The sequence below is a fragment of the Temnothorax longispinosus genome, chromosome 9 (genome assembly GCF_030848805.1).
Source record: "Temnothorax longispinosus isolate EJ_2023e chromosome 9, Tlon_JGU_v1, whole genome shotgun sequence".
Classification (NCBI taxonomy): domain Eukaryota; kingdom Metazoa; phylum Arthropoda; class Insecta; order Hymenoptera; family Formicidae; genus Temnothorax; species Temnothorax longispinosus.
Window position 1 is genome coordinate 5,522,013 of NC_092366.1, and position 27,970 is coordinate 5,549,982.

The window sequence follows — 27,970 nt, forward strand, 5'->3', positions numbered from 1 at the left end:
TCCGACCGCAATCGTTCGCGTTGAGATATCAATAATCAGCAAAATCTAAAGTAACTGGTGTTGAAACAAGAGACACGTAACATTACATACAACTTTATGTTTCATATTTTGCTCATTTATATATAAGAACGCGTGCCAGTGTCTTATATGTAACAATTTTATACATCACGCAAAATATTGCGAAACAAAATAATACGCCAAGTGTAGAATTGTATAATTCACTGTTCGCAGTTCGTGTCAGAAAACTTTTATTACAAATCCACGTTTTTTTCCTCTTTATTTGTTTATACAGCAAGGTAAAAAGTCAATTCTCTAAGATAACACATTTGAATTCAACATACATTTTTGTCATCTAGCATTATCAACGTAGTATGTATATATATATGGCTTGCGCGGGGTTTATGTATATAAGGGAGAGGCCTTTAATTAGCCAAATTCGCAATAAGATCACAATGTCTGCGTTATCACCTTGTTGCAATGCCGATGAATACTAGCTCATTCACCAAGATTCAAAGCCTCTCTTTCGCATCATCGCACATTGATACCAAAGAGATCTATCAAAACATATAGTTAATTTACTAATCTCAATCTAATGAAGACAATGGCAAGCAAGAGATTACAAATGTCGATGATCAACTTTACCTCGATAGAAACGTCGCCAATCAATTTTTTAATAATACAATCAATCACATAATATAAATTTTAATAAACTTTGATTGAATAATGAAATATTACAACAAAAGTAACAAAACAAAAAGTTATTAGTCTAAATAAAAATAAACCAGCCTCTTTGCATTACATTTTTTAATTTTTTAAACTCTTTATGAAAATAGATATTTTATGAAATATTATGATTGTATTAAAATATATATATGTATATGCAATAAGAGTAAAATGTACTATTCCATTTTATATATACTGAATAGAAAATTTTTAATAGCGAAATATAATTTTTGCTGTTTTTAAAAACGCATATATTTGGAACTTTCTTCAAATTGAATAAATTAATTACGAAACGTAAATGGAAAGTTGTCAACTAAAATAAAAAAGGTACTTTTTCTCGCAAAAATCTTGTTACAAAACGCATTATATTATGAGAAGCTATCAAAAGATCTTCTTGGGATCACGTGCGCTTCATATTATATAGTCAGTCAGAAGACTTGTGTTTCCCGGGGACAACCTTTCTATATATATATCTCTCTGCTTTAGTATAAGATTATATACAGGATATTTCAAAATCACCCTCATGAAAAAAAAACGTTCACAAATGAGAGCGATTTTGAAACCCTGTACAAGAAGAGATGAATATCGATGATAGAATGGATGAATAATGAATCGGGTTAACGCCCGAATTATCACCATTGTTTTCCATAGTCGTCACACTTTCTCGATTAGAGTAAGGTGTTTGCCACGGCATTTCACTGGCGGTGTATCATCGCGACAATACTAGTGCATCTGGACGAAAGCGTGGAGGTGTGCGGGCACTCTGTTGATCTTCTGCGTCTTTCTGACCACTCGCGCGGCCAGACAGGCGAGAGTGGTGTATTTTAGTGGGCAAATTGAGTCGTAAAGCTGCTTGTTATTCAACAACATCTGGAACGTCTTGCCGTCGTTATTTACCGCGTCGAGATGCGCGCCGGCGTCGAGCAGATCGACCGACAGGATCGGTCGCCAAGGATGCAATAGCGCGGTAAGATGCAAAGCCGTGTTACCGTCGTTGTCTCTGGCAGCCACGTTTGCGCCCACTCTCAGCAGAGCCTTGGTCAAGTGAGAAGACGGGAACTTGCATGTGGGATACCTGCCAACCAGCGCACCGTCCTCACTATGAACTAATTGCAGCGCATCGCGGCCCTGGAAATACCCATAAAATCAGAAGCGTAAATATCGATGGTATTGTCTTCTCAATTATGGTTGGGTAATTGTCGCGAGTGCCACTCACCTGTCTGCCTTTGGCGTTTATTCGGACTAATTTATAGAGTTCTTTGTGTAAGGCGTTGTATTCTTCGCTACCTTTTTCGCCGGTCTCGCGCGTTAACAGGCACGCCAAGTACAGAGTGATAACAAGGACTCTGTTCAAGAACGTCAAATCACGATCACACGCCAGATTGCCTATATTATCCAACATTTGCTTTCCTTTCGCCACTTCATTAACCTGCAAGCAATTTTCGCGATGTTATAAATAAATATTGATGGATTGAGATATTGACAGATAACAATGACGCCTTCGTACTCACAGCTTTCTCGAAAACTCTCAACAGATCTTCCCTCTTTACTGGCGGTACTCTGCGACCCCTGGTCGTCTGTCTGCCTTCCTCGCCCACCATGAAGCTAAAAAGTTCGGTGAAACTGAATAGAGAGCTTTGTGTCATAGGGTTCAGCGGTTCCAGCATGCTCTGTTGCATATCAAGAGCGTAGTTCCACAGTTCGATGCAGCGACGGAATTTACCCGCGTCCGCATAAACAGCACCGCGGTATCTAATATAATAACTAGTATCTGGATGAGCCGGTCCTAATATTCGTTCTCTGATCACCAGTGCCTGCATGCGCATTTCGTCTGGGTCTGCTAACAGATCGTCCAAAGCTTCGGGTTCGATTACCTCTCTGGCGAAATCGTAAGCGGCTACGAGCGGCGGAGATTCGGGTTTTGATATCATCGGTCCATCTCCCCGATATCTGTGGGAAAGAAAATACACATAAATATCACCGAAATTATAGCATAAATTTTCTCTTCTTTTTAGGACAAAAATCGAAATTATATTCGTTTTAAAGAATTTGTGAAAAATAAAATATTTGTATTTTTTATATTTATAAATTTGTGTTTTGCGCTCGAACATCGCCAAGAATATACAAAACTGTATAGGAAGTTCCAAGACAAAAACCACACGGATTTCAGTCACGGATTGACAGTCTATCCGCGTAAGGCGACGTACCGCTCGTTCATGGCACGCTTCCAGAACTGCAGGGCGCCAATCATGTCCCTCTTTTTGTCCACGTACGTAGCCCCAAGCAATTCCAGCGCGTCGATGCGTTCTTCTCTGCTGAACAGTTGCGGAATGCCTATGAGATACTCGACGATATGCGTGTGACCTGGAAGAGAGGAAGCGAAGAAACGTTCGGTCAGCGCTCGCTTTTTCCTCGGCCGTCTAAGCGTCGCGGAACAGATCGCTTCGGACGAGCTAAATAAACTGTCTTAGGGGAACCTTCGAGTGGTGCGTGGAACTTTCTGCTTTAACCTGTTACTGCTGCCGCGAGGAGTGGCGTCATCCCGTAAGAGTCCACGTCCATCTTCGCGCCATGCTCAACGAGTATCTTCAATATCTCCAGGGATCCGCTCTCGGCACAGTCGTGTAACGCCGTGTTACCCTTCACGGATTTGCGATTCGCGTTCGCTTTCAAGGAGAGTAGGAACTTGGCGATTTTAACGTGACCCCGGTAGCACGCGATCATCAGGCACGTGTGTCCGTGTCGGTTCGCCTTCTCGATATCTGTAATGGAGGAGACAACGGATATGAAGTAACTTCGGCTTTTGTAAATAGAAAAATCGAATCTTGATCTAGTAAGCGTAGTTTTTATAAAATTGCATAAATTTTTGCAGTCATTTTATATTTTTTTAAGCCGTGAAACTTGATTTACTTGCGAGTTATTTATTTTGCTCTTTCGTAAGAGAAAATTTTGTACAAAACTCGAAAAAATTTACAAATTTATACCTCCAAAAATAATTCTCAAATTTATGTTTACATCTTTCCTTACCTGCACCGTTTTGCACTAAAAATTTGACGATATCGTAATGTCCGTCGAAGCACGCAGCTCGGAGGGGAGTGGAATTCGTTTTCGTGATTGAATTCACCTTGGCTCCTCGTCTCACCAGCAGCTTGACTAGCGCCAAGTGGCCTGCGGCCGCCGCGCACCACAGGGGTGGTGCACCCTCGATCGTCTCGCCCTCGAAGACCACTGTTTTCAAGGAAACATTCTGGTAAAATCTTTGTATCAAAGCGGAGGATCTAGAGTTTCGACTTACAAAAACAATAATAATGTAAATATAATAATCGTAAATAAAATCATGTGAACTGCGGTAAATTTTGCCAATGTATAGCAGAGACGCGACGTTTATTAATGTTTAATTATAAATTTTTAAGATACCACCAATGTAATGCCAAGAGAAAAATTCGTCGAATTTGATTTAAAATAAAAAAGAGCAGCTAAAGCGAGTGTCTTTGCCAAAACATTTGCCAACAATTCCCGATTTCACTGTTCTCGATAATAAATGGATCTTCCGCCCGAGCAGAAGCCGTCGATGAAAGGACCGCGGTCTGACCTGATCCGGGCTGCTCCACGTCTGCCCCACATTTTTCGATGAGGTACTCCGCCACGTCGTAATGTCCGTTCCGACATGCCATGACTAAGGGTGTTGCGCCATGGGTTTTGGCACCGACTAGTTGTCCTACCTCATCCTTGCCCCGATGCTCCAGGAACACCTTTCGAAGAGAGAAGAGAAATCTTTCACTCAATGTTACTTAGCTCTTACCGTCGAAAAATCATCGCGATCGTAAACGGTATCCGCGGGCAACGATACAAGCTTCACAGTTCTCGCGCGTCGACTTACGTTCGACAGTACGGAACCCGTGTTGAACCGCTTAATGAACTAGTACGTGCGTTAACAAGCACGGACGTGCGGTTTGTGCGATGTGTGCGGGCAGATGTTTCAAAGCCGACTGGCGGATTTTAAGGTCTAAGCGAATTACCGGAGCACCGTTACACCCAAGGTCTGGGGGTCTCTAAATAATAAATATTTAAATTTCATAAATTTTTTCTATTCCGTATCGTCCCAAGCTCGTAAAACTGTTATTTTTGTCCTTGGCTGTGACAGTTTCTTTCACAGCTTGGTTGTTTTTCTCACAAACTTTATTCAATAGCGTGTTTGTATCTCGTTTCGTTATTTTTATACCTCGAATGCTCGGGTTTTTAAATTTTAATGGAGAATGAGCACGAGTCTTGCGCCGAATTTAACTTAAAGAACAGAGTTCCACTTCGGTTCCACGAGAGAGGAATTTTGAGGAGACAAGTTTCGTTGGACGTCTGGATGTCGTCTGGAGATAATATCCAAGTGGTTACTCGCGTCAACGTTCACTGTTGATTTGAAGACCACGTGAGGCCTGTGGTGCACATTTCGTTTGAACGCTGAGAGACTGGTTCCTTGCGTCACTGGCAAGGAAACCTCTTGCAATTCCGCGAAAACGTGTGCGACGCGAGATGACAAAAGTTTCAGCTTGTCCTTCGCAGTCACACGTGAAAATTGGTTTCTCTACGAAATGTGCGAGATTTCCGACTGTCACGAGCCAAGTGTTAAATAATGTTATGACAATGTCGACGGAGCATGAACGATTTATTACGTTTGACAATCAAATAACGAATAACATCATCGCGTTGCGATACGTCGCGTCGTCGACTTAAACATCGCGTCCGAGAGGCCAGCCGAGCCGAGTCGAGCTGACACATCAAATTGGATTATGTCAGAGGCGATCGATTCAGTTCTATATTCTCTTCGATGTTGAAAGGGAATCGTGGTTTGGAAAAACAATCACGATTCCTCTTTTCGCACGGCTCGTACGATGGCCTTCACGTATTTGTTATTGGAATATCGAGAAAACTCGGTGATTATTCCCTTGTGTTGCGCCAGGCAACGGAATCGGAGCAGTCCATGCGCGCACTCGCCTAGAAGAAGACTGAGCGCGAGCCGAATCTTCAACCCACTGCCTTCTGGAGAAATCATTCCTCCGACCATCGTGTACGTGCAAGTCCCGTTAAATGAATAATCGGAGACATTGAGGCCCATCGTGACAAGCAAACTGCTGCTTACGATGGGCCGCCGCCCGGAGAAAGAGGGACAGAGCCGATACTTTTCAGCTTTGTGTTCTCTCGCGCTTCTCCACCTCCCTCGCATTCCTCTCTCTTTAATGTTTCCCCCCTTCGAAGAGAGAACATACTTTTCGTGAAAGCCCTACATTGTTCTTAAAAAAAAAAGAGGAAAAGAAAATAACCTCATCCATATCGACCCATTTTCACGAAATATTGATTATATATTCGTTCGATTATGTATTGATAAATATATTCGTTCTTGTTAAAAAAATGATATACATTATGTAATTTCTTTGTAGTATATATCTCACACCATAATAGAGTATGTAAATATTTTTTTTGGGCGAAAAAAGTATTATATAGAAGTTAATATTTAGAAATGTAATAATCGAAAAAAGACAAATATTAATGTAGAATTAAATTATATATGGAAAAAGAAAAAAATTAGATTACGTATTAATATTTTTATTAATAAGTACAGTCTCTTCATCAGATTTTGTCTTTTTTTTTATTGATTTTAGATAATTTCTTCCCTTTATACAGAATCATATACTAAATAAATTCCAAAAATTTACGATATAATTTTCATCTTACAATTGGTGTTAATGCGATTGAGGGGGAGTTCGTCTTTAATTGAGATCAACAAACCTCCAGCTATTTTTACGTTTCTCTCACTTCGGTTCACACCTACGGAAAGTCGGTGCCGTTATTTGTGTGACCGATTTACTTTTTCGTGGGCCCGTTTACCCTGCTCCCTCCTCCCTTCTCCCTCCTCATTGTTACACTCTCGTTCGGTTCGTCGATAAGATGTAGGTAACGAGGTCAGTCGATGCCGAAACGGTCTCACAAAAGATAAGATGGGACGTTCGCTTTTATGTGCTCGACCCAAAAGAATACGCGAATTGCGGGCATCTCCACGTCGATAATTTCCCACTCAAAGAGACACGCAACACAGTTGCGGGAAACGGCTAAATATATATCTATAATGACAGGCGATCGATATAATAATGACAATGTTGCGCTCGAAACAATACGAGGATTGCGAAACGAAACTTTTCACTTTACTCTGAATTACGTAAAACAAGTCCAAGGCGCGGGTAAAGATAGAATTAACGAATTTAAAAAGAATCGCGACACCGAAAGATCACGTGGCGAATAAAGACTAAAGAGGTGCGATTGCGTAAAATCGCCGTGGATTTTCTCGATGTCGGTGATAAGATTTTCGCAACAATGCCGAAGTAGGCGGGTATACGCGCTATTTCGACACGCGATAAGAATGAAATATCCGCTTCGATTAGCGCGGATATCAAGACCTGAATAACAAATTATTCTTCCCATAATGGTATTATTGTCACATTATTTCCGGCGCTTGTCTCCCGTGGAAAATGGGTTAACTGTAACAGACTTTCCTTCGGCTGTCTTTTAACGGGCCGGTAATCACGCTGGTTTTTTTATACGTATGCTGAAGAGAGCATTTAAATGCTTTTAAAGCTTTCTCCACGTGAACTCGTATAACGCGGGAAAAATCGCGGAGGGATAACGGCCACTGTTCGTCAAGATCATCAATATATCAATCCGCCTTTTATGGCCTAGTCATAAATTCAACATTAAAAACAATTAACGCCAGTTGTGATTGCAGTCGAGTACCGTACGCCACGAGTGCATGATGTACGTGTGCGTATGTTTGCCTCAATGACTGACGCGTGTGTTGTGTTGTTGCAAGCATGGAAGACACGTTCCACTTAAATTTTACGCTCGCCACTTCGAAAGGTTTTAGTTTGCTTTATACGTCGCATTACGAGAAGTAGCACGCGTCGTAAATACCAGTAGTTACTTACCCATTTCGTTCGCGTTATGTCCGGCGTAATAATTCACCGATATATCAAGAAGCGCGCTGTCAATCTCAAATGCAAAATGCGAAATAGGCGTCGAACTTTACGATGTTTTTAACTTTTAACGTAGCGATATCGCGTCAGCTGAAGGAAGTTTACGAGCGACCGATTTTATTGTGTGACGAGAGGGAGAGAGAATAGTAAAAGTATGAATGAACGCAACCACTGACGAGGATCAACGCGACCGCGTAAATCACTCACCCATAGTGACTATCTGCAAATTAATGATATAAGATCGCGGAATGATGTAAAAAATGTTTACGAGTATGGTCTATATGTATTATATAATAATGATTAATGCGTTTATTTTTACTATACCTCTTCTGGACAAATTATTCGACCAGTTAAGCTAATTATATAATTAATGAAGTTAAGTCGAATAAAAAATCCTTATCGTTAATCATTTACTGACGAGGTTAAAGTTTCTGATAAATAATTATATCAAACATACATAAGAAATTACACATAGAGTATGTACTATGTATAAATAAGTGTTTCATGGGTATTTTATTATAATTTAATATTAAATATAATACGGAGGGTCGTTCAAGTCAAACCGGGACTTTTAAGGGTACGAAATAATAGAACGCATTTATAGAAGTAAAAACTACATTTATTTGCACTTAGCATAAAAAGATTTGTCTGTATTACGCCGGAGCTAGGATCGAATAGCGTGTTTTACCTCGTCAGTTCAGAAATGCTGGCCTCCCAAGAAGTTTTTTTTTTTAAGTCCGAAAAGATGAAAATTGCTCGGAACGAGGTCTGGACTGTAAGGAGGACGAGGCAATATCTCCCAGCCAAGTTCCAATAATGTGCAAGTAGTGCGATGGGCAGTTATGATGTACGGCCATCTTTAAATCATTTGCACCATTCAAATGCTTTACTGCGGCTAATTGTCTCATTATCGTACTGTGATTGAAGTCTTCTGTAAATGTCCGCCGCTCTCACGCCTTTTCATTCACAAGAAAGTTCATTATATAATTCACTGTTCTATATATGCGATTAACACTGTTGTCTGTCATTTTGCATAACTGATTATCAATTGACCTGAGAGAAGTACGCCGCATACAGATGATAAGAGACACTTACCATTATGACACTTATTATTATAAAAAAACTCGTCGCGATCGCATTCGTTTTATATCCTGGTGCAACTATAATAGTCCCGGTTTGACTTGAACGACCCTCGTATTATATTTTAGTTAATATTTTATTATATAAATGTAGAATTAAGGTAAAATATTAATATATTTTTATAATTTAGTTATAACAATAGTTTACAGTAAAACACGATCTATCTATAGAAAGCTTATCGTCGTCGTAAAACATGTTACGTTGTGAGGAGCTGCGATTTATGTTTTTCAGATAAAGGAGAACACGAACAAGAGGCCACATTCAAATTCGCAACGAAATATGTAATTTACGTGAAAACACCGGAAAATCCTATCGCGCTCGACCTCGACCGACTTGTTACCTACGCGGTAATTACGGTGTTACAATTGCACGTTGGTGTTTTCGGTGCGGCGGCATAAAGTTCGCCGCGACAATTATGATTACGGCATTCGAGCGTGCGCGAACGTTGAAAATTACGCTCGCCCGTTTGTCCGATACAATTATGGCAATAATCGTTCCGGACATTGTTTCGCTGGTGACGCGAGCGATCATTGCCATAATCGTACCCGGAGACGCAAGGTGTGCGCATATCCGAACGATAAACGTTTACGAGCTGCCCGCGGCAACAACGGCAATAACAACGACTTGGAAAGTGATCGATATCGATCATTATTCGCTGTTACGCGAGGAAGTTTGATTGAAAAACCAATTAATAATGCCTTTCATATAATCTTTTTTTTTCTCCCCGCCTTTATCGGCATTTAAAGTGATTGCTCGATGAATCGATCATTTCCGATCGTTATACCACGATATAATCCATTTAGCCTCCGCCTGTTTCATGTTTTCTTTTAAGATCTCCATCTATTTTGCGTTCTGCTTGCCGCGTTTTGCATTTTTTTTAGTCTCATCTTATATACATTCATCTTGTATGTACATACATATATTCTAATATACGCTCCATTTGTGTTTTGCCCATCTTGTGTTTTGTTCTATTAATAATCTATTTTGCACTCTACTTATCATGTTTTGCGTTTATTCTGTTCATTTTTTATTATGAATATCAAATATTGAATTAATTTTCTGTTATTACAGCAACCGTCTGATGACGCTTTATCTGTTATGATACATATCTCTGTTACATAGTCGCGTGCATATTGCGTTCTGCAGAACGTCGACTCTGTATTATAGAAAGTTGTCGTTAGATCGAGCGAAGTCCCGATCGATCAACATCGCGGTGCAAAGTCTCGCGGAACTCGTTTCGGAAGCGTGAAACAAACAAAACTGGACTAATTGCAAAATAAAACGCAAGATCAAGCGTCGATCAAGCTATTGATCTAACGTTAAATGATGCCACGCTGTATTGCATCAAGCTGCGTTCACCGAGAACTTTCTTTCGTTTTCCAAACCGAGGTGTCTTTGTAATTCCGTGTTGTCACGCAAAAATGCGTCGAAAGAAATTCTGCGCAACGTAATTAAATATACGAAGGCTATATATACGCGAAAATATACGCGGATACAAATACTACAAGGCAACGATCCTTAGAGGAGTAAAATGTGCATTCTCTTTTTTCGTGACTCATTGTCGCCAGCGATGAAAACGATGACCTGAAATTCGCACTTTGTCACCTGGGAAAGATCATTAACCTACACGTGAACTCCATCATGATAATTAAGAAGGTAACGCGCTATAAGAAATGCGCAAGAGCATAACAATCGCAACGGCGTTATCTGGTCCGCTTGTCTTATTGTTAGTTGAACTTTCCACGCTTTGTTTCTTCCCGTTTCCCATCCTCATAGTATAAATATATCTTAAACGTCTTATATCATATTGTAACATTATAACATATATATTATATATAATACATCTCACATTATATTCAAATATATTTTAACTTCAGGGAATACAAAAAAATAACACAGGCAATTCTTATCTTTCTTTCGATACGATGTGATTTTACATACACAAATATAGCTAAATTTAGTAGACGATAAAGGTCAATTCTCAATATCGGTCAAGTTACGGCCCGGTCACGGTCTGATCAAAAATAGTTGCCATTAAATTCAATGCTTTTTCGAGTTTGCATTCATACTGCCGGTCACGCTTGACCGCAAACTCTAAGAACCATTGAATTTAATGGCAACGATTTTTTATCGGATCGTGACAGGACCGTGACATGACCGATAGTGAGAATCGACCTTAATGATACAGATAGTACTATAAAATTGATCGATAGGAGATTGTCATATTAATAGCGGGAATGCATTAAAAAATCTATGATCGCAACTTGACCGTGATCTGATCACGACTTGACTAGTCAGTCACGTCTAGCAAGAATCTTTAAGGACAAAGTCGTATTACAATGTTGTATTATATATTAACAAATTCGTAAAACTAACAACTCAAAAAAAAAGAAATAGGCAAGATATGCAGAAGTAACTTCTGTATTTTCCGTTTCTTACTTTGCTTATGAAGTCAATGGGGATTTACGTCCGAATGAATGATTAAAGATTTAACGTTTTAAATAAAATCAATCTCGAGTGGTCGGCTCTGGGAAGATTACATATTTTTAAAACGGGTTTCGTCCGCTTCCGTGATTTGGAATTGATTGGATTGTGCACTCAAACCAGTCGGCCGAGAGGAAACGTCGGCGGTACTAACGTCCGACGCGTTTCTCGTTAAGGACAACGAACTATTATTGCCGGACGAAAATATACTCAGAGAATGCGCGCGCGCGCGCGCGCACCTTTCCATCAGTCCATTCTTCGCGGATGGGACTCTTTCTCTTCCAATTCGAGGAGGAAATTACTCGGCATCACCGTCATCATGACTGGCGCGTAGCTGGGCATTTCCAGCTGTTACCGGGATTGCTACAATAAAGAATCCGTCACTAAGACAGACAAAGGTTGCCCGCCCGTTTCAAGCGACTATAGAGCAACCTTGGCATTTCTCTCGTGATTCATGGTCAACCGTTTGCCCGAAGTATACGATAATTTTAATATATTCAACACGGAATTACATCTACAACGATCAAAATCATGGGTTTTCAATGATTTAAAAAAAATTTATTGAGAAATATAAGGACATTCACCATACGTTGCGAGCGGATATTCTAGCTCGCAAACCAAAAAAATAAAGCAATAAAGCAATAAAAATCAATGATTTATAGTCAAATTAATTTTTATATCCAATTCTTAATTACAATGTTATATTTTTGTTTTGTCGTAAAAACCTGTGGTAAACGTTCTATGTAAATTATATATAAATCTTTTTAAATGTACTTTATAAAAGATCTGCAATGTGCTAGCGCGCTTATTGTGATTTAAATTTAAAAATATATACATCCAGTAACTTTTGTGCCAGTATAATAAAAATAGAGATTTAATTTTATAAATATTTTACAACTTGTTTCATGATTATTGTGTAAAGATTGCTGTGCTTGCCCAACATACCAGCGTTACATCGATTATCCGCGAATTATTCAAGAACATGTGTAGAACTTTCCGAAGCTTCGATCCCTTCTATTTTTAAAAGATAATTTGTTAGTTTGTTCTATTTCGATCGTAATTTTCAGCAAACGAATTGTTGAACACAAAACTTACCCGCGTGAATAACTCGTCGTTCGGCATGTGCTCCATCGCAATTGGATAATTATATGTGACGATTGACCTTTGCGTAATTGAAGTCACGCGACGAAAACTCGAGATATCTTAGAAAATGCGAACGATAGATATGAAAAAGTGTCTTCTGTTATCATCTATCTGTTATTTCCTGCAGCACGATATTCGACGAATCGCGAGATATCTGCAACTATGTAGTAAGTAGTAAGCAAGTCGCAAAAAAATATTCGTTATTACGTACGCGAAAGAAATATAAAATTGAAATATGATTTTGAAATCTCGACATGCAAACTAATCAGCATTTATAAAATGCAAATGCTGTCCAATCACGCGCGACGTCTGGTAGTTATTATCGAATTATCAGACAACGGAGTAAAAATCCGAGTTAAACCTATAATTATTGAATTATCGAGCAAAAAATCGAATAATTCGAATTAAAAAAAAAAGATAGATTTCATAAATTAATAGAGAATTTATCTTTATTTTTGCGTTGTCATCGCATTAAAGAATCAGAATTGGAATTCCTATTCAATCGACTTTTTCTAAAACCGGTCAAATTTGAAACAGAATCACTTTAAGAGATGATACGAATTAAAATATGATAATTGATACGCGAATTGCTTGTAATTACTTGCGAGTAACCGATAAGGATCAAACCGGTCCGATTACTGAGCGAGAAAGAAATCGCGTGTCCAGCCCGCCCGAAACAAAGCAAAGGGACTACGAACAGTTCAGACGTGAACTCAAATTATTACTGAGGTGGCTTCCTCGAAGTGAGCAAGGATTTAGCTTGACTCTATGAGGAAAAGAGTAGGGGGTAAGAGAAGCTCAACCACGAGGTGCGTAATATAGGAGGTGGATCGGTGGATGCATTGAGCTCGAGAAAGTTGTCGGTCCAGGCGAGTTCAATTATTTTTATACCCGTAAACGATACTTGCGGAAATAAAAGAATTTTATTAAATTATGTTCATCGATCGAAACTGTACTACACTTTAGTCTTTGAGAGTCGTTACTCGAATACTCTATGTGATTCTTAGTAATGATTTGATATTAATTATGATCGTATCAGTAATATATACGACGTGTTATAATTATCCTCAAATTTAATAACACGATACTTATACTAATATATAAAAGTGTTACATTAAAAGTATATAATTATATACTTTTCCCTATACTTTTTAGAATTTTATTATAAATAGTACCTATTTACAATAACAAGATAATTACACGACATTTTTCCGACGTATTTGAAAATTACTAGGTTCGTGGACCATCACTTTCAGCGATCAGGCGAACTGGTGAGTCCGGCCGAATCGTACAAGAACTCATGCGACCAGACGCCAGCTTTCTAATTGTTCTTCCTGATCGGTTCTTGCTGACGGAGTGCGATTACATAACAGGACGTCGCATCGGAGAAAAGTCAGGTAATGCTGCTCGTGCGGTTACGTGGCGTTGCGCGAGACGATCACGGCGAGAAAATCGCGTAATCTTGGGAGAACTGCGACCTTTGCAAAGAAGCTCGCGCACTACAAACACAATTTACCTGACGTCATTCATTTTTGAAAAATATTCGTGTGATCGACAGGTTTTCTATTTTCCTGACAGAAGTTAAAGTTTCTTGTGTCGCGATTACAAAATAAACTTGAAACGAGAGACAAGATAAAACGAGACTTTCATAAGTTTCCTTCAAGACGCGAGTCTTTTCAATGCCATTGACACCGACGCTATCGTGTCGCACGCAAAAAGTTTTAATAATGCTGAATAATATTCTTGTGAATAGTCTACTCTTTCGTTACATAATACGCCTCGAAGCGGTGCAACAGGTTACGCTAACACGCACTTTTGCAAACATTAAATCCGCCGCACGTGGCTCGAAACGTGGAATTGATTGTAATATCGATCAACATCATGATTGACATCACAAAACTTCTTATTTTTGTTAAAATTTGATAGAAATAATTGCAGATCGTGATTGCAGTTAAATAAAATTACATCGTCGCGGAATGTATTAAATAAAATAAAAAATAAACTGTATAATATATTTTTAAATTATAAACATGTTATGAATAATTAATAATAGAATGTAGTAAACTAAATTAAATCAAATTTATTTATAATTTTAACAAATTAAATAAATCAATTATACGTATATTAAAATTTATTATAATTATAGTAGAAACTAATAAATCGCAACAGAATGTTACATCAAGATATTGCGAAGCACGTGAGTCGCATCGCGTACGCAAATAAGATTCAAAAACGGGAGACAGAAGGAATGAAACGAGACACGCAAAAAATTGACGGTGTCGAACGTACGTAAGGCCAAGTTATGTCAAGTTACACGGCGCGTTTACTTTCTAACGCGGCGTTACGTGAACCTTCGGCAAAAGTATTACAACTGTAGTGGTGACATTATCGACGATGAAAGAGGATGTCGCGTGTTCATAGTTCATATATAGTCATGAGATCTGTTAAGTAAGACTTGATCCGATACGATACGTCAATAATCGATAATGTATAACGTAATGTATTTTATTATTGCATTCGTTAGTGCATTTTTTGTTATTTGTAATGATAGCTTATATAAATATAATTTTTAAAAAATTGATTAATATATTTAAATTTTCAACGTTTCCTTTTTCTTAATTTTAGGCAGTTTCAGACAATTTTATTTGTTACTTATAGCGACTGTGTATTATTATCTAATTATTATTATCTATACCTCGATGCATCAAGTATTGTGGAATCATTGTTTTTAACTTTTTACATATTTTCTGTTTTATTTGTCTCAATTACTTATCATTTTCTAAATCAAGGAGTGCTCCACTAGCATTACGACAGTTTAAAGTTTTCCGGTTTTTTTCCAAAAAGATTTAATTCCGCTGATTAGTGCTACTTATACAACACATTGAAAAATGACCGGGAAATAATGCCGGCGATTCGGGGTTACGCATAATTTGCTTACATCTGCACAAGGCAACAGAAATGCAATTAATTTTATTTACATTCTACGGGACGAGGAAGCATGAGGAAGTATTTTCCAATCATCGGATTATCGTGCAGCGTTGAGGAAATATTCTGAGAAAAAAAAACCTTTGAGGAAAAGTAGTTGCGGGAAAAATAAGAATCATGTTACTTTGCATTTGCGAACAGCGTAAACTGATAATACTCGATTAAATTGAAAATAATGTTATTGCCTGTTTCAACTACCGTGCATTACGTTATTACAACTCGAATAATAACGTAAAATGTTGATTGTGCGGCATTAACGTGAGAAACATAATTTCGTCTAATTCGAGGAATATACAGCACTTACACAAATGACCATTGGAATTACAAGGCGAACATCTGCACTACTATACTGTTGCATTGTTACTCGGCATAAAATTCACCTTCGTCATTATTACTTCCGACGTGCCTCGGGATTACGATTTCCAACTAGCGCCTTGCAATGCAAATATATAAGTGCCCATATGCGCAAAGTTCAGTCGAACCATTAAATCTATTGATTAGGCCCAGTCATCGCTCTATGTACTCATCACTAATTATCTGCTCGATCATTGTCCTAATTAGGATAGGAATATTATTTGCCTATATTAGGAATGTGTGTATATGCGCGCGCACGTGCACGTGTGTGTGATTTATTTACGAATCATGCATGCTGTTAGAAGTCACTGATATTGAAAAATAGTTAGCTCTCTCGCATGTGTGCGTATTTGCGCGCACGTATTTACCATGACTAAACACGTTACAAAATAGATCAAAATCATTTGTGTCAATCACTTTTGCAAGAAATAAAAGATTTATATCTATACGTTTTAGAATATTGAATTCTGTTATTTATTGTTGATCTTACCAAATTAAATTTCAGTAAGAAAATATTTGTTTTAATTTTTTATTGCAAAAATTGCATTACACCTCGCATAAAAATAAAAATTCGTATAAAATATTAAAGGGAGCAAATGATTCTCGCAATCGCAAGTATAAAATGCATACGTAAAAGACATTTCTGAGTGGGCGATATAAAAGTTGAGACTGTTCCACGCACGCGAATACCATGAATCACTGATAACGATCACGCATGTTTTTTCCATGTTTCACGGTCCAAGAATCCGGACAATCCGGTGGATTTTCCACGTCATACGAGAGACGCTAAGTATATACGTAAGCAGTTTTGTTTACAACACGTTTATGTCTTAAAAGGCGATTGCCGTCGTCGCACTCATAAATATGTAAAATACTTGTGGTATTAAATATCAATAATGATACTGAACAGATCTCCAAGATGCACCATGCGCACGATGACGATCGATATTCGATTACCGGACTTCGCATTGAAGGATCACGCAACATCACGCATTGTTGCATAAAATAGCGCAAATTCTGTACATCAACAAAATAAGATATATGAATATATGAAGAAATATGAGAATAAGATAGGACATTTATTCTGAAGACACAAATTCTATTCTCTTCCTCTTTTTTCTTCTTGCGATAAAATGCGCTATTTTTTTATAATGCTTTTTTATAATAGATTGGACAATTTTTTTCTGAAATCTCGTTAAAGATAAGTTTCATAGAATTACAATTTTCGAAAATTAGATATTTACAAGAGAAAAGTCGCACAAAAGTATACGTTAGCAAATGTATGTTAGAAAATGATGACAGAGTCAGCGGAAATTTGAATAGTGAATAATTTCGAGAACTCATTCATCAATGACGCCATTACTTCTATAGAGATAATGAACAGTACTTTCCCAATAAACGGAGATATTCTTCATGACCGCGAATAAAGATTCGACATCAGATTTAATGAGAAAATATTCAAAACTCGATTTATGCCAATTTCTATTTCCAAAGCTAATAAACAGCTCAATTATTATACTCTCTAAACATCAATTTCTATTATTGTCCATAAGAGAAATATAATAAAACGTATATCTAGAGATATGAAATATGCATTGAATCTTAAATTCGAGAGCGCGCGTTCGTCTTGCCATCTCATCTCTTCCATCCGTTTCACTTTACGCCGAATTATGCTTCAGTTATGCCTCTGACTCATCGCGTATTCCGTTCGCGTACGAGATAATATTAGAACACGGTATGAGAGAATTCGGTGCAATCCGCTTTTCAAAAGTTGACGCGACACGACTCGAGATCAAAGCGTACTTAAGAACACTTGTGTAAATTTATAAGGAATAACGATGTTTCCATGTACGGTTTGCTTTTAAAAATTATTCTTTTGAGAAAATAACGTAAAATGGTATTACATAAACAAAAAATGCTTGATAGAAATAATGATCGTTTTAAAATATCGATATCGTGATGTTACGATTAATATATAATAATTAAAGAAATGCAATCCGAATCAATCCAAAATTATTTCACGTTTATGTACCGTGATAGGACAACAAAATATCAAAACTACATTCTAAGAAATTTTAATTCTAATTTTTAATATTAATTCTAATCTGGTTGATTTCGATTGATATATTTGTGCAGTCCAGTTTGACTGTTATTACTAAATCAAACAGACATTTTTTCTCAATATAGATCGTTACTCGCGTTATTTTCGTACTTGGTGTTGCACGTGCATCCGTTTCATCCGCATCTCTCTCATCCCATAGAAATATAACTGCGCGATCTTTAAAAAGGGTTACCGAGAGCCCGATCGGTATTTTTCCAGAACGTGCTATCGTAAGACAATGACCCTTTCGATTCACTTGTAGACTGGGGCAGCGGGCGGGGCGGAGAGGGTCGGCTTTCAACAGAACCGTTCTCTCGGTTAGTTAAATAAATATTCAGTCCAGAAATCCTGAACGTCTACGCGCGCTGAGTGTTTTTGAACCGAATACGAAGAAGGGGAGCTTGCTTGGAGTTGCTTTCGTTCGGGAACAAAGACACGACGAACGTCGAAGACTCCAAACTTAGTCCGAGGAACAAGCGGCAATTTTTTGGAAGATAGACTCTGATTCGAGGACAAAAGAATTAATTAAGAATGAAGAAAAAGTAACATAAAACTTGAAAATGAGTAAATACAATTAAACAAAGACAAATTATGTGATTTAATACAGCTAATATTTTGATCATTACTTTTTATTTTTTTTCAATTTTCCGTGAATTTTTATTTTATTTTCTATATTGTAACGCTTTCTATCTTTGCATCCATATGATATATTTATCGATTTACAAGACGCAGTTGCAAGGATAAAATGTCACTCGGTTGTCACCCGCAAAGCCACTTTGCGTAATGAAATGCATAAGCGCACAATTATGCGAATAGCGAGTAGCGAAAGGTTTTGCGCGTTACCAAACGTGAAAGATACAAACAGCGCGAGTCCGGTAACGCGAAAAAACGTGATTGCGACGTGGAGCGCGAACAGTGGCTTTCGGGCAATGTCAAGGTACCGAGCGAAGCCTAGCTTATCGTGATTACGGCGAGTCGAATGTCGCGATTACTTACACCGGCTGGGCAAGACCCGCGCTTTGTTCGCGTCAGCGAGAAAGGATTTCAGACGGAGACAGAGATAGTACAACGAAAACGCGGAGGTCTCTATATTGATCTTTGGCTATGCCTTAGGAGCCACCAGATGAGACTCCCGGTTTCCTCGCCAGACTCCGGTTTACATAACGCGGAATCATGGGATTTAAATTTCCAACGAGATCGAGCATTTGCACGAGAGAATAAAGAGGAAATCGATCGACCCACTTGAAACGATTGTCCTCCCTTCGATTTCGATGAGCTTTGAATACATCCACGCATATCTAAAAGATATTCTATTCTCCCGTTTTTTTCTTTAGACCAAAATTCGCGTTATTTTCCTTCTAAATGTCTTGCATTACGTCAGATGTATTTCCGCGATCTGACTCAAGGAGTGAAACGTTCTACTAATCACGAAATGAGAACAAAGCCAGATATCTCCTTTTCCTGGCTCCTTTTCCTTGCCTCTCGCCTCGCACGTGTGATTGGTAGCTATCGTTATCTATTTCCATCACTCCCACTGGTACAATTTCTCCCACTTCTTTTATACTTAAACCTAAAATAAGCTGATTCTAAAGTATTTCTTGATAATTTTAAAAAACCCCGTGTACGTATTATTCTTTATAAAGAAATTGGGGGAAAAAATTTTACTTGCAGTCTATTTCAGAGAAAGTAATTGCGATTGAAAAAAAATGGCTTGATAATTAATAATATTTCATTGTAATACGAGGGTCGGCACGAAAGTAATATGCCTCCCTAATTTTTTTCTTGCGAGTCTGGTGTCACAGAAAATTTGGCGTTTCACTGAGTTGTTACTTGAAGTCTGAGAAGTCTCTAGTTGCACTATGTTGAGTGGCGTTGTGATCAGTTACGCGAGTGTGTCGCATGAACAGTTCAAATTGGTGTGTTTCAGATATGTGTAACGCGGACAAGGGCAGTGATTGAATTTCTTACCGTTGAAGAAGTGAGGCCTATTAAAATCCATTCGCGTTTCAGAAATAAATAATAATACCATGAACATTTCACAACGCGAATGGATTTCAATGGCTACGTTTAGCAGAAAAAGCAACTTAGCGACCGATTTTTTAAAATAAAATTGGTCCTTGCTTTTAGTTCTTCCCTGGAACCAAATTAGAAACCAATAATCGTAATAAAGAATCATTGAGCGTTCATTGAGCTGCTCTGAACGCAGCCTTTGGAATAACTCACGCCTTTCTTCCACGGTAAAAAATTCACCGCCCTTGTTTGCTGCGCATATCAGAAACACGCTTCAGTTTGAACTGCTCGTGTGACATATTCACGTAACTGGTTTCAACGCCACTCAATGCAACTACGCAGACTTCAAATAACTACTCAGTAAAACATAAAATTTTCTATGACACCCAGACTCGAAAGAAAAAAATTAGGAGGCATTACTTTCGTACTGACCCTCGTAATATAATTCAATATTTTACACGTTAAGTTTAGCACATTCATTATTGATTATTTCTATACAGGGTGAAACAGTGTCCGGTCATTTTGGGACACTCTGTACATGTATCATTTAGCTACCATATGTATATGTATATGCATGTAAATCACATGCTTATCGCGATTAGTTCGTCGCTACTTATAGGATTACAACTTTATCACGTGGACTGTCAAGAACGAATGCTTAGTCTTTCAGATTACAAAAAGCGCACCAACGATGTTAATATTATTAAAGCATGCCAACGAAGAAAAACTATACGCGTCCAAGTTTCTCGATCGTCGCATTCGTCGCTGCTTCTTGCAGTCTTCAATTGAAGAATTTATGTTCATAAAAATCGCACTTTTTCAAAGATAACTTCGCGGAAACGCGAATCAAGAGGATTCGAGAGAAATCAGAAACGGAGTCAAGCTGTAAATTGGCGCCAACCTTGAAACGGCCGTCCGCGCGTTACGCAATTGCGCGCGTACACGTGTGTGCGAAATTGTGTTAAACACGCTATTGCTAGTTCAATAACTGTATCATCTTGCGTAATAACGCCGCTGTCAGATCGATCTGTAAAACAAGCTCTCCCGATCAATTTCAACGTGACCGATCTTAACTGCGCTAATTGCGGCAGTAATCGTGCAACTTTAATCGACGTTACATCATAATCGTTCAGGCAATTATCTGAACAATCGAGTAAGCGAATGATCGCGAGTGTTTTTCTTTCCCTGGTACAAAATTAATAACCGTAGTAGTTGCTAACACAGTAGTATTATAAATCATAAATCATACAACGCGATCTGTTTGACGCGAGCAGAATCGATTCTATTCTCTTCGGCGTGTAGGCTCTCGTTCTTAATCTGCCCTGACCACCGATAACATTCTTTCGTCGACAATCCCGCCGAAAGGTCACGGGGTCCTCGGGATCATTACTTTGCCGATTGAGTGGTTCATTTCAGGTTACACCTGCGAAGCTATTTTAATCATTTGCATTTACAGCGCGCTTACGCTCGCCTGTTGACTGACTTTATAAATAGACTTCGGTAGGTGGATCGATTTTAACGTCGTTCGTTTGCCGTTAATAAATATTACGCTTTTTATATATCAGTGACGGAATTAATGCGGTTTAAATAGTTTAATTTTTCATTGAACTGTGCGGCTCTTAAGCGGCGCGCGCAAATTATCGTCTTATTGTGTGTCAATGATATTATAATTATATTTCACACGTTGCGTGGTCGCAAAATGTCAAAGTATCAACGTAACGAAGTAGTTGGATTTATCGACAACACTTCACGCTCTTATCAGATCGAGTTTCGCTAGACTATCGTATGTGAGAATTTTACAATTAGTCCTTTGGCTGCCGGACTCGATAACTCTCGACGATATCACGCGACGAGATAAATCGTCCCCCAACACGAAACAGATAGGCGCTTCTATTCGACAGCTCGCAAACATTCTCGCGAGGGGAAAGTCGATTACAAACTTGGCGAGGTACAATTACGTACACACTCCCCGGTCGTTCGAAGACGCCCCATGCACACGACACGGCGCATTGTTGTGCGTTTAAAGCGCGCCAACCTTCGTCGGTGGGACAAGCGCGATCGATCGAAGGCTCGAAGGTGAATAAAATACGACACGTTACAACTATAAAGCTTACGCTACACTAAATCCGCAGTCGCGTATGCAGGCGTACAATAGTCTCGACCGCAAGTGGGCATCAAATGCAATAACGGTGAAATGTTATGAACTCGCGGATGAGTAAGTGTATCCTGTCAGCCGCGAAGTGGCCCCCGAGTTCACTTCCCGAATTAGAGTTCTCGGGCGCTGGGCCCGGAGTTGCCGTGTCGCGCCGCAGTTCGACGATCGATTCCGCAATTTATGATGGGAGGTTACCTCGCAAATTCTCGTTAAATAACACGCGCGCGCACGACGACGTCTCTCGCCAATTTACTAACGGGTATTAATAGCCGCGCCAGCCCGTACACTCCCTCGAAGCTATAATACAAGTACGACATCGGAGGAAACGCTGAATTTTCGTTAATCACCTCGCTGCTGCTTTTGATTTCGATAAATATTTATGACGGGCTTACGCGATACCGGCTACGACATTCAACGTAATGGAAAAATGTATTTACGCGTAAGATGTTGAAATTAATAAGGAAATCAAACATTTCTCATTAATACTTATCAATTCTTATTAATAAAATCTAAATTAATTTCAGAGTTGTCAAAACAAAGAAATAAGTTAACATAAATATACATGTATTATACGATATAATAAAAGTTATAAATAAAAAGAATATGATGTAATGTAAAGGAAGAGAAAGAAACTGCAGAGATACAATGAAAAGTTAATTTCCATTTTTTCTCTCTCTTTCTCTTGTAGATATCTCTGTGAGTGGTGTTTGTAAAACGGAAAATATCTATCCACAATCTGAAGATATCTGCAAATTAATGTACTTTAAAAACACATTTTAATTACAAAGAGGAAATAACAAATACGATGTAGAGATTCTTGACGAGATACATATTATACGTTGCTGAATTTAAAATACGACCACGTTCGAACACGCCGCCACACCAGCCGTGACGACAAAATTCGTTCACGACACGAGAATTTTAGAATATCGGCAATCGTTATCACAAAGAATTGCCGATAACATCTCCGCGTATCTCGCACATTTTGTCCAAAAACGCTTTCACGCGTGAAGACAAATATATCGACGAATTGCGACAGGTCATCAGGCACGTTACGGGCGATAAGCAATTTCATGATAATGTAAGAGACAGGCGGCGGTAAATTAATTTGAGCCTTAATCGCTCGGTCTGAATAGTATTAATTGAACTACCGCTAACATTGAAAGTGTAAACTTGTATCGATTGCTTCCTCTACGCCGGTCGATTAACTCGAGAATCCACAATACAAGGCCTACATAATACCGCATGGTCGGGCGGCACGATCTGTTTGCTTCCGTCATCGCGTATCGCGCCGTGAAATCGTTAAGGCTCAGTCACAATGAGAAAAATAAGGAATAAGATAAAGGAATAAGGAATAAAAGAATGTCGCATCTCACTTCAGTACACGTACATTAAAGTGAGATGCAACATGCCTTATTCCTTATTCCTTTATCTTATTCCTTATTTTTCTCATTGTGACTGAGCCCTTAAGCTCGAAGAATGCCGCGACTCCAGTCCCCGTGTTGTGATCGTCGAGCTTAGTCGTCACTCTTCCCCGCGTACGGCGCATACCCACGCGTATGCGTAATCGATTACCTGCACTAGAAAACCGCAACCGCGTCCGTCGTTTTCACACGTCGCTTATGAATTTACAATTAATTCTGCTTTTAATTGCAAAGACGCTCGCGTAACTTTGATGACGTCGGCGTCAACACGTACTTTGCCACGTAGTTTCTAAACCGTCGGGGCATCGGTCGGCATAGATACGGAGAAGCCGCGACATTTCGCACATATAAATCGCTCATATTTACGCAGTGCGTTCGACGTCGCAATATATCGAACGATGTGTGTTGTATACGCGAGGAGGAGGCACGCAACGCCGATTTAATTTCGATAAGACACGCAAGGCGCGATTTCGCGTTAGTCATCCGATCGCCGCCGGTGATCGCCGATGAGTTTTTCGGCACGCTGTGTATGTTGTTTCGACATTTTTTCACGCGGGACGAAGGCCCGCGCGACCAGGGCAGATTCGGCCGTAGACGCGTGTGAACGTGTGTGTGCCCCGCTACTAAATATAACCGCTGCGAAGCAGCGGGGCTATTTCCTACTCGAGATAAACGCGAGTTGAGAGGAGAGAAGGAAAGCATGCGCGCGCGTGTGTTTGGCTCTCACGCCGTAGACCTCCGAAGAAGAGGAATCCGCGCTTTCCCCCACCTCCCCATTTTTCGCCGCGACGCCACTTATCAAGGCCTCGGTTATCGGAGCGATAACCAACCAATCTCGAGTGCATTCCTACCACTGCAGATTTTCTCCTCCGATAGATGTAAACTCGACAAAGGATGAATAAGCGACTGTTTTGTTCAAACAAATCGGTCGCAATTCAATATCGTACAATCGGAATTAAATTATAGCAGATATTTATAGCTCCATGAATGTCCGCTATGAATGTGATAAATATTATAGTACTGCGCTATACGAGGTGGTTTGTTTCAACTTTAGTATCAAATGTAAAAAATTATTGCAGATAGAGAATTGTGAAAACAGCGACTTTTGCGAGGATCTTGTGAAATAATTGCAGAATCGCATTATATACCGTTGATTCTCAGAAGTAATTGTCTTCAAAGGTCGTAGATCCTATAACCTTCTCAACTCACAGATCTTTGTCCTATGAATCTTTTATCAATACATAGGGCATCTTATTTTTACCGATGCTTTCATCAAGCGAGTGTCGTCTCTACAAATCGATCGAGGAATTTATTATTAAAACCGGGAACGGTTAACGACACGTACGGGAATGAGATCAAACGCCAGATGTGTTACATATATGTCTCGGCTAAAATTCGCCGCTTCGAGATATCAAATATTCGTGGAGTTCTGTCGTACTAATGCGGTGTTACAAATTCGTCACAGTTTTTGCCGCGGGGTTAACCGTGCCAGACGTTTGGAAGTCGGGCGCAAACGAAATACCGTTAAAGACAATCCTTTATCACGGTCTGTTAACGCGCACGCAACGCAGATAGAAAAATTCTAAGGTCGGGCGAGAACTTTCGTTGCCGTCGTTGCGAAGAAAAGATTTCACAAAGGAGAGCTGAGAGCACATGTGTATTAAATGGCGATAAAATTGCCGAGAAAAACCGGAAAGCAATCTTGCGCGTTCAAGGTCCTCTGGATATTACCAGTTTGGGAATTACACAAGATCGTCGATAAATGTACTGTAACGGAATCAGCTATTGAGGGTTGCCTCAGCAAGAAATTAATTTCGAGATAAAATATCGTATATGATATCATATCAATTAATTTGGTATGATAAAAAACTGAAACGTAATACATATGTATATGATGAGGGAAGGAATTGAAAAGGAAGAATTAAATTCTCCCTCCTGAGAACAAATAACGAAACCTTTTTATTCGATTTCGAATGAAAGGTTTTATAAAAATTTAAATTTGCATTTCAACGCGTAAAAGGTTTGACTTAAAAACCTGAATGATAGCTTCAAATCCGACACGTTCATTGCAGGATCAAATTTCACTGTCCATTTTCTCTGTGCAAACGTTAAATTTAGATAGATTAATTAAATTGGTGAACGTTGGGAACGTAAGCTCTAATCGAGCTATTTCTGTCTAGCAACCCATAGCAACCGGTTAACGATCACGTAATTTTTGAAATTTCGAAATTACGACGAACCCACGCGTTCGCCTTTCATATAACCGACCGACCGACGCGTCTGTCGCGCCGTGAGAACTGCAAATATTTACCGTAAATTCGTGCGCCGACCAAGAGACCCATTCGAATCGAATAGTATATTTTGATCAGCATTTCGACTGTCTGCATCCCGTGCGTGGAATAATAATCGAATTATCGCTTTACTCTCTACGTTCTAAGTGGAAAGATAATCGTGGCGGCCATACTCTTTGCCGCCCGTCTACTTCGGATTATTTTTATCTTTTGGCACTGCTCTCTGTACATATTTCACTTCTCGCATCCGTTAATCGTCGTCCTCGAGTTAATGCAACGCAAACAGGCAATTCGCATCGTCTTCGTTGTTTTTTCCGTTAATTTTCCTCAATTTAAAATGAGAATCAAAAGTCGGCGCTACATTTTAACGCAGCCCGGCAAGGATATACGGAGAGAAAAAGAGTGCGCAGGATATCGGACAATTTTTTTGTGGCAGGTGCGGGTCGCACCTGGCGAGTGAAACATCCAAGAATTCGCTTCCCAGGTCAACCGCGCCAATATTTCTCTCGCGCTTACGTGGTCACCGATGAAAAAAATATGCCGCGCCGTCGAACGTGCGATCGTTTGTGAAATGTAGGTTTAAGCGGGGTATCGAAACGACGCTTTGTGCCCGCAATCTTAAAAAGGTCAGACCTCGTTTGTCGACAAGAGGCAGAACGGTCGCGAGTGTTCTAAAAAAAAAACCGTACCGTCGCGCAAATAAAGTTTTAACAAAATTGACGTTTTTACGAAGGTTCAGCCCTGACCGCAAATGACCTTTTCTCCTGCTTAACTTGTTATTTTTTTTTACGAGGATGTCGCGATTCGTTCCCTCTACGTTTCGTGGCTTCGGGGAAGAACGAAGCGGATTTCGGAATCGTTCCACGATCCCGTCCGTGGAAACCGAGCTCGAGCCATTTTTGACGTACGTTCGCGTCATCCGATACCGCGTCGCTCGCGAACGAAAAGCCGCGCTTTATTCCGAGAGGAACGCGACAGCAGCTCTTCTCGGTTGCGGAATCGCAAGAGCGCGACTCGTCCGATGCTCCTACGCACTCTACGCAGCATCGTCTCGCAGAAACGTCGGAAATTAACCCACTCGGCTCGCGTCGTCTCGCGAAAACATTCGAGTGTCATCAAGACGGCGACCTCGAGACAGCTCGAGAGATAGATGCGCGAGCCGGAAACCGGAAACCATCGCCGGCGAACGTTGCGAACTCGATACAAACGTAGGGTAGTCGGCGATAACGCGCTTTGTCGCACGCACGGTATCGAACATGAAATTTCCGGTATAACCGCGAGGATTCGTTCCCACGACCGAGGTCCGGTTTTCCCGGCGCAGAGACGGACGCACGTCTGTGAAATTTTATCGCGAGAAACGGGGAACGAATAAAAATTCGCTTTGGCGCGCTCGTAACAGCTCCGTGTAAGCGTCGTGTCACTTTCGACTCGTCCGAGTCGCGCCGGTTTTGACAGAAAGTCGGCCGTGGGTTCGCCACGAAATGTCAACCGTCAGCCCCGCGACGTAACGTAACCCATTTACTCACCTTGAGGCGCTTCAGCTTGCCGTCCCTCGCGGCGTTGTACACCACGCTCTTAAAATCCATTTTCACATACTCCGAGCCGAGTCACGTCGCACCGCGGCCGCCCTGGCCAGCCTCCTCGTTGTCGTCGTAGTCGCTCGCGTACACGTAATTCCGTTAAGTACGGTCGTCGTCGTCGTCGTTTCAACCCCGGACAGGCGAGCGAAACGGTTCGCGAAGCGGCGCTTCCTCCGCTCCCACCCAGCGGCTGCGGAGGGGCGAGGGAAACGTCGTCAGCGAGATCGCGGTTACCACCAAGAATCGGTTTTACACGCCTTCTCTCTCTCTCTCTCTCTCTCTCGATGCCCCGCGGAAAACGAGGAACGGGAACGTCGAGGAAACGAGCGCGCCGGCGATTCGCGAGATCCCAGAGGTGAGCGTAGGCGAGAACGCGACTCCGCGGGGAGCTTTCGTTCGCGCGTCAGGTCAGTCAGGTGGCGGCACCGGTCCGGCTCGTTCCGCGGTTCGTAAACGACTGAAGCTAGGAGCTAGTGAGCTCGCGCCCTCGCGCCGCCGACCGCGCGCGAGATCAATCGCCAGCCAGTGCCAGCTGTGCGCGATTCCGATATCGTTCCCGGT

The 27,970-nt window shown here is 40.2% G+C and overlaps 1 protein-coding gene across 2 annotated transcripts; it reads right to left on the reverse strand.

Annotated features, from left to right (window-relative positions):
- Nucleotides 1–260: 260 nt before the first annotated feature.
- LOC139819566 (protein fem-1 homolog CG6966) lies at nt 261–27,863 on the reverse strand. Of its 2 annotated transcripts, none has more exons than XM_071789021.1 (8): nt 27,356–27,863; nt 4,316–4,475; nt 3,751–3,951; nt 3,234–3,485; nt 2,931–3,087; nt 2,235–2,673; nt 1,940–2,152; nt 261–1,851 (listed from the first exon to the last, which is right to left on the reverse strand). In XM_071789021.1, the coding sequence occupies exons 1-8, from the start codon at nt 27,413–27,415 to the stop codon at nt 1,447–1,449; spliced, it is 1,887 nt and encodes a 628-aa protein (XP_071645122.1). In that variant the 5' UTR covers nt 27,416–27,863; the 3' UTR covers nt 261–1,446. The 2 variants fall into 2 exon arrangements, with proteins under 2 accessions (XP_071645122.1, XP_071645123.1); XM_071789022.1 differs by lacking the exon at nt 27,356–27,863 and adding an exon at nt 12,462–12,644.
- Nucleotides 27,864–27,970: the final 107 nt, after the last annotated feature.

Excerpts from the sequence above, each read along its gene's own strand:
- LOC139819566 (XM_071789021.1), bottom strand. The coding sequence starts at position 27,415 with ATGGATTTTAAGAGCGTGGTGTACAACGCCGCGAGGGACGGCAAGCTG. Across the intron at positions 3,952-4,315 it reads CGTGGAGCAGCCCGGATCAG|TGGTCTTCGAGGGCGAGACG; the intron begins GTCAGACCGCGG and ends CCTTGAAAACAG. Across the intron at positions 2,153-2,234 it reads TGAGAGTTTTCGAGAAAGCT|GTTAATGAAGTGGCGAAAGG; the intron begins GTGAGTACGAAG and ends AATTGCTTGCAG.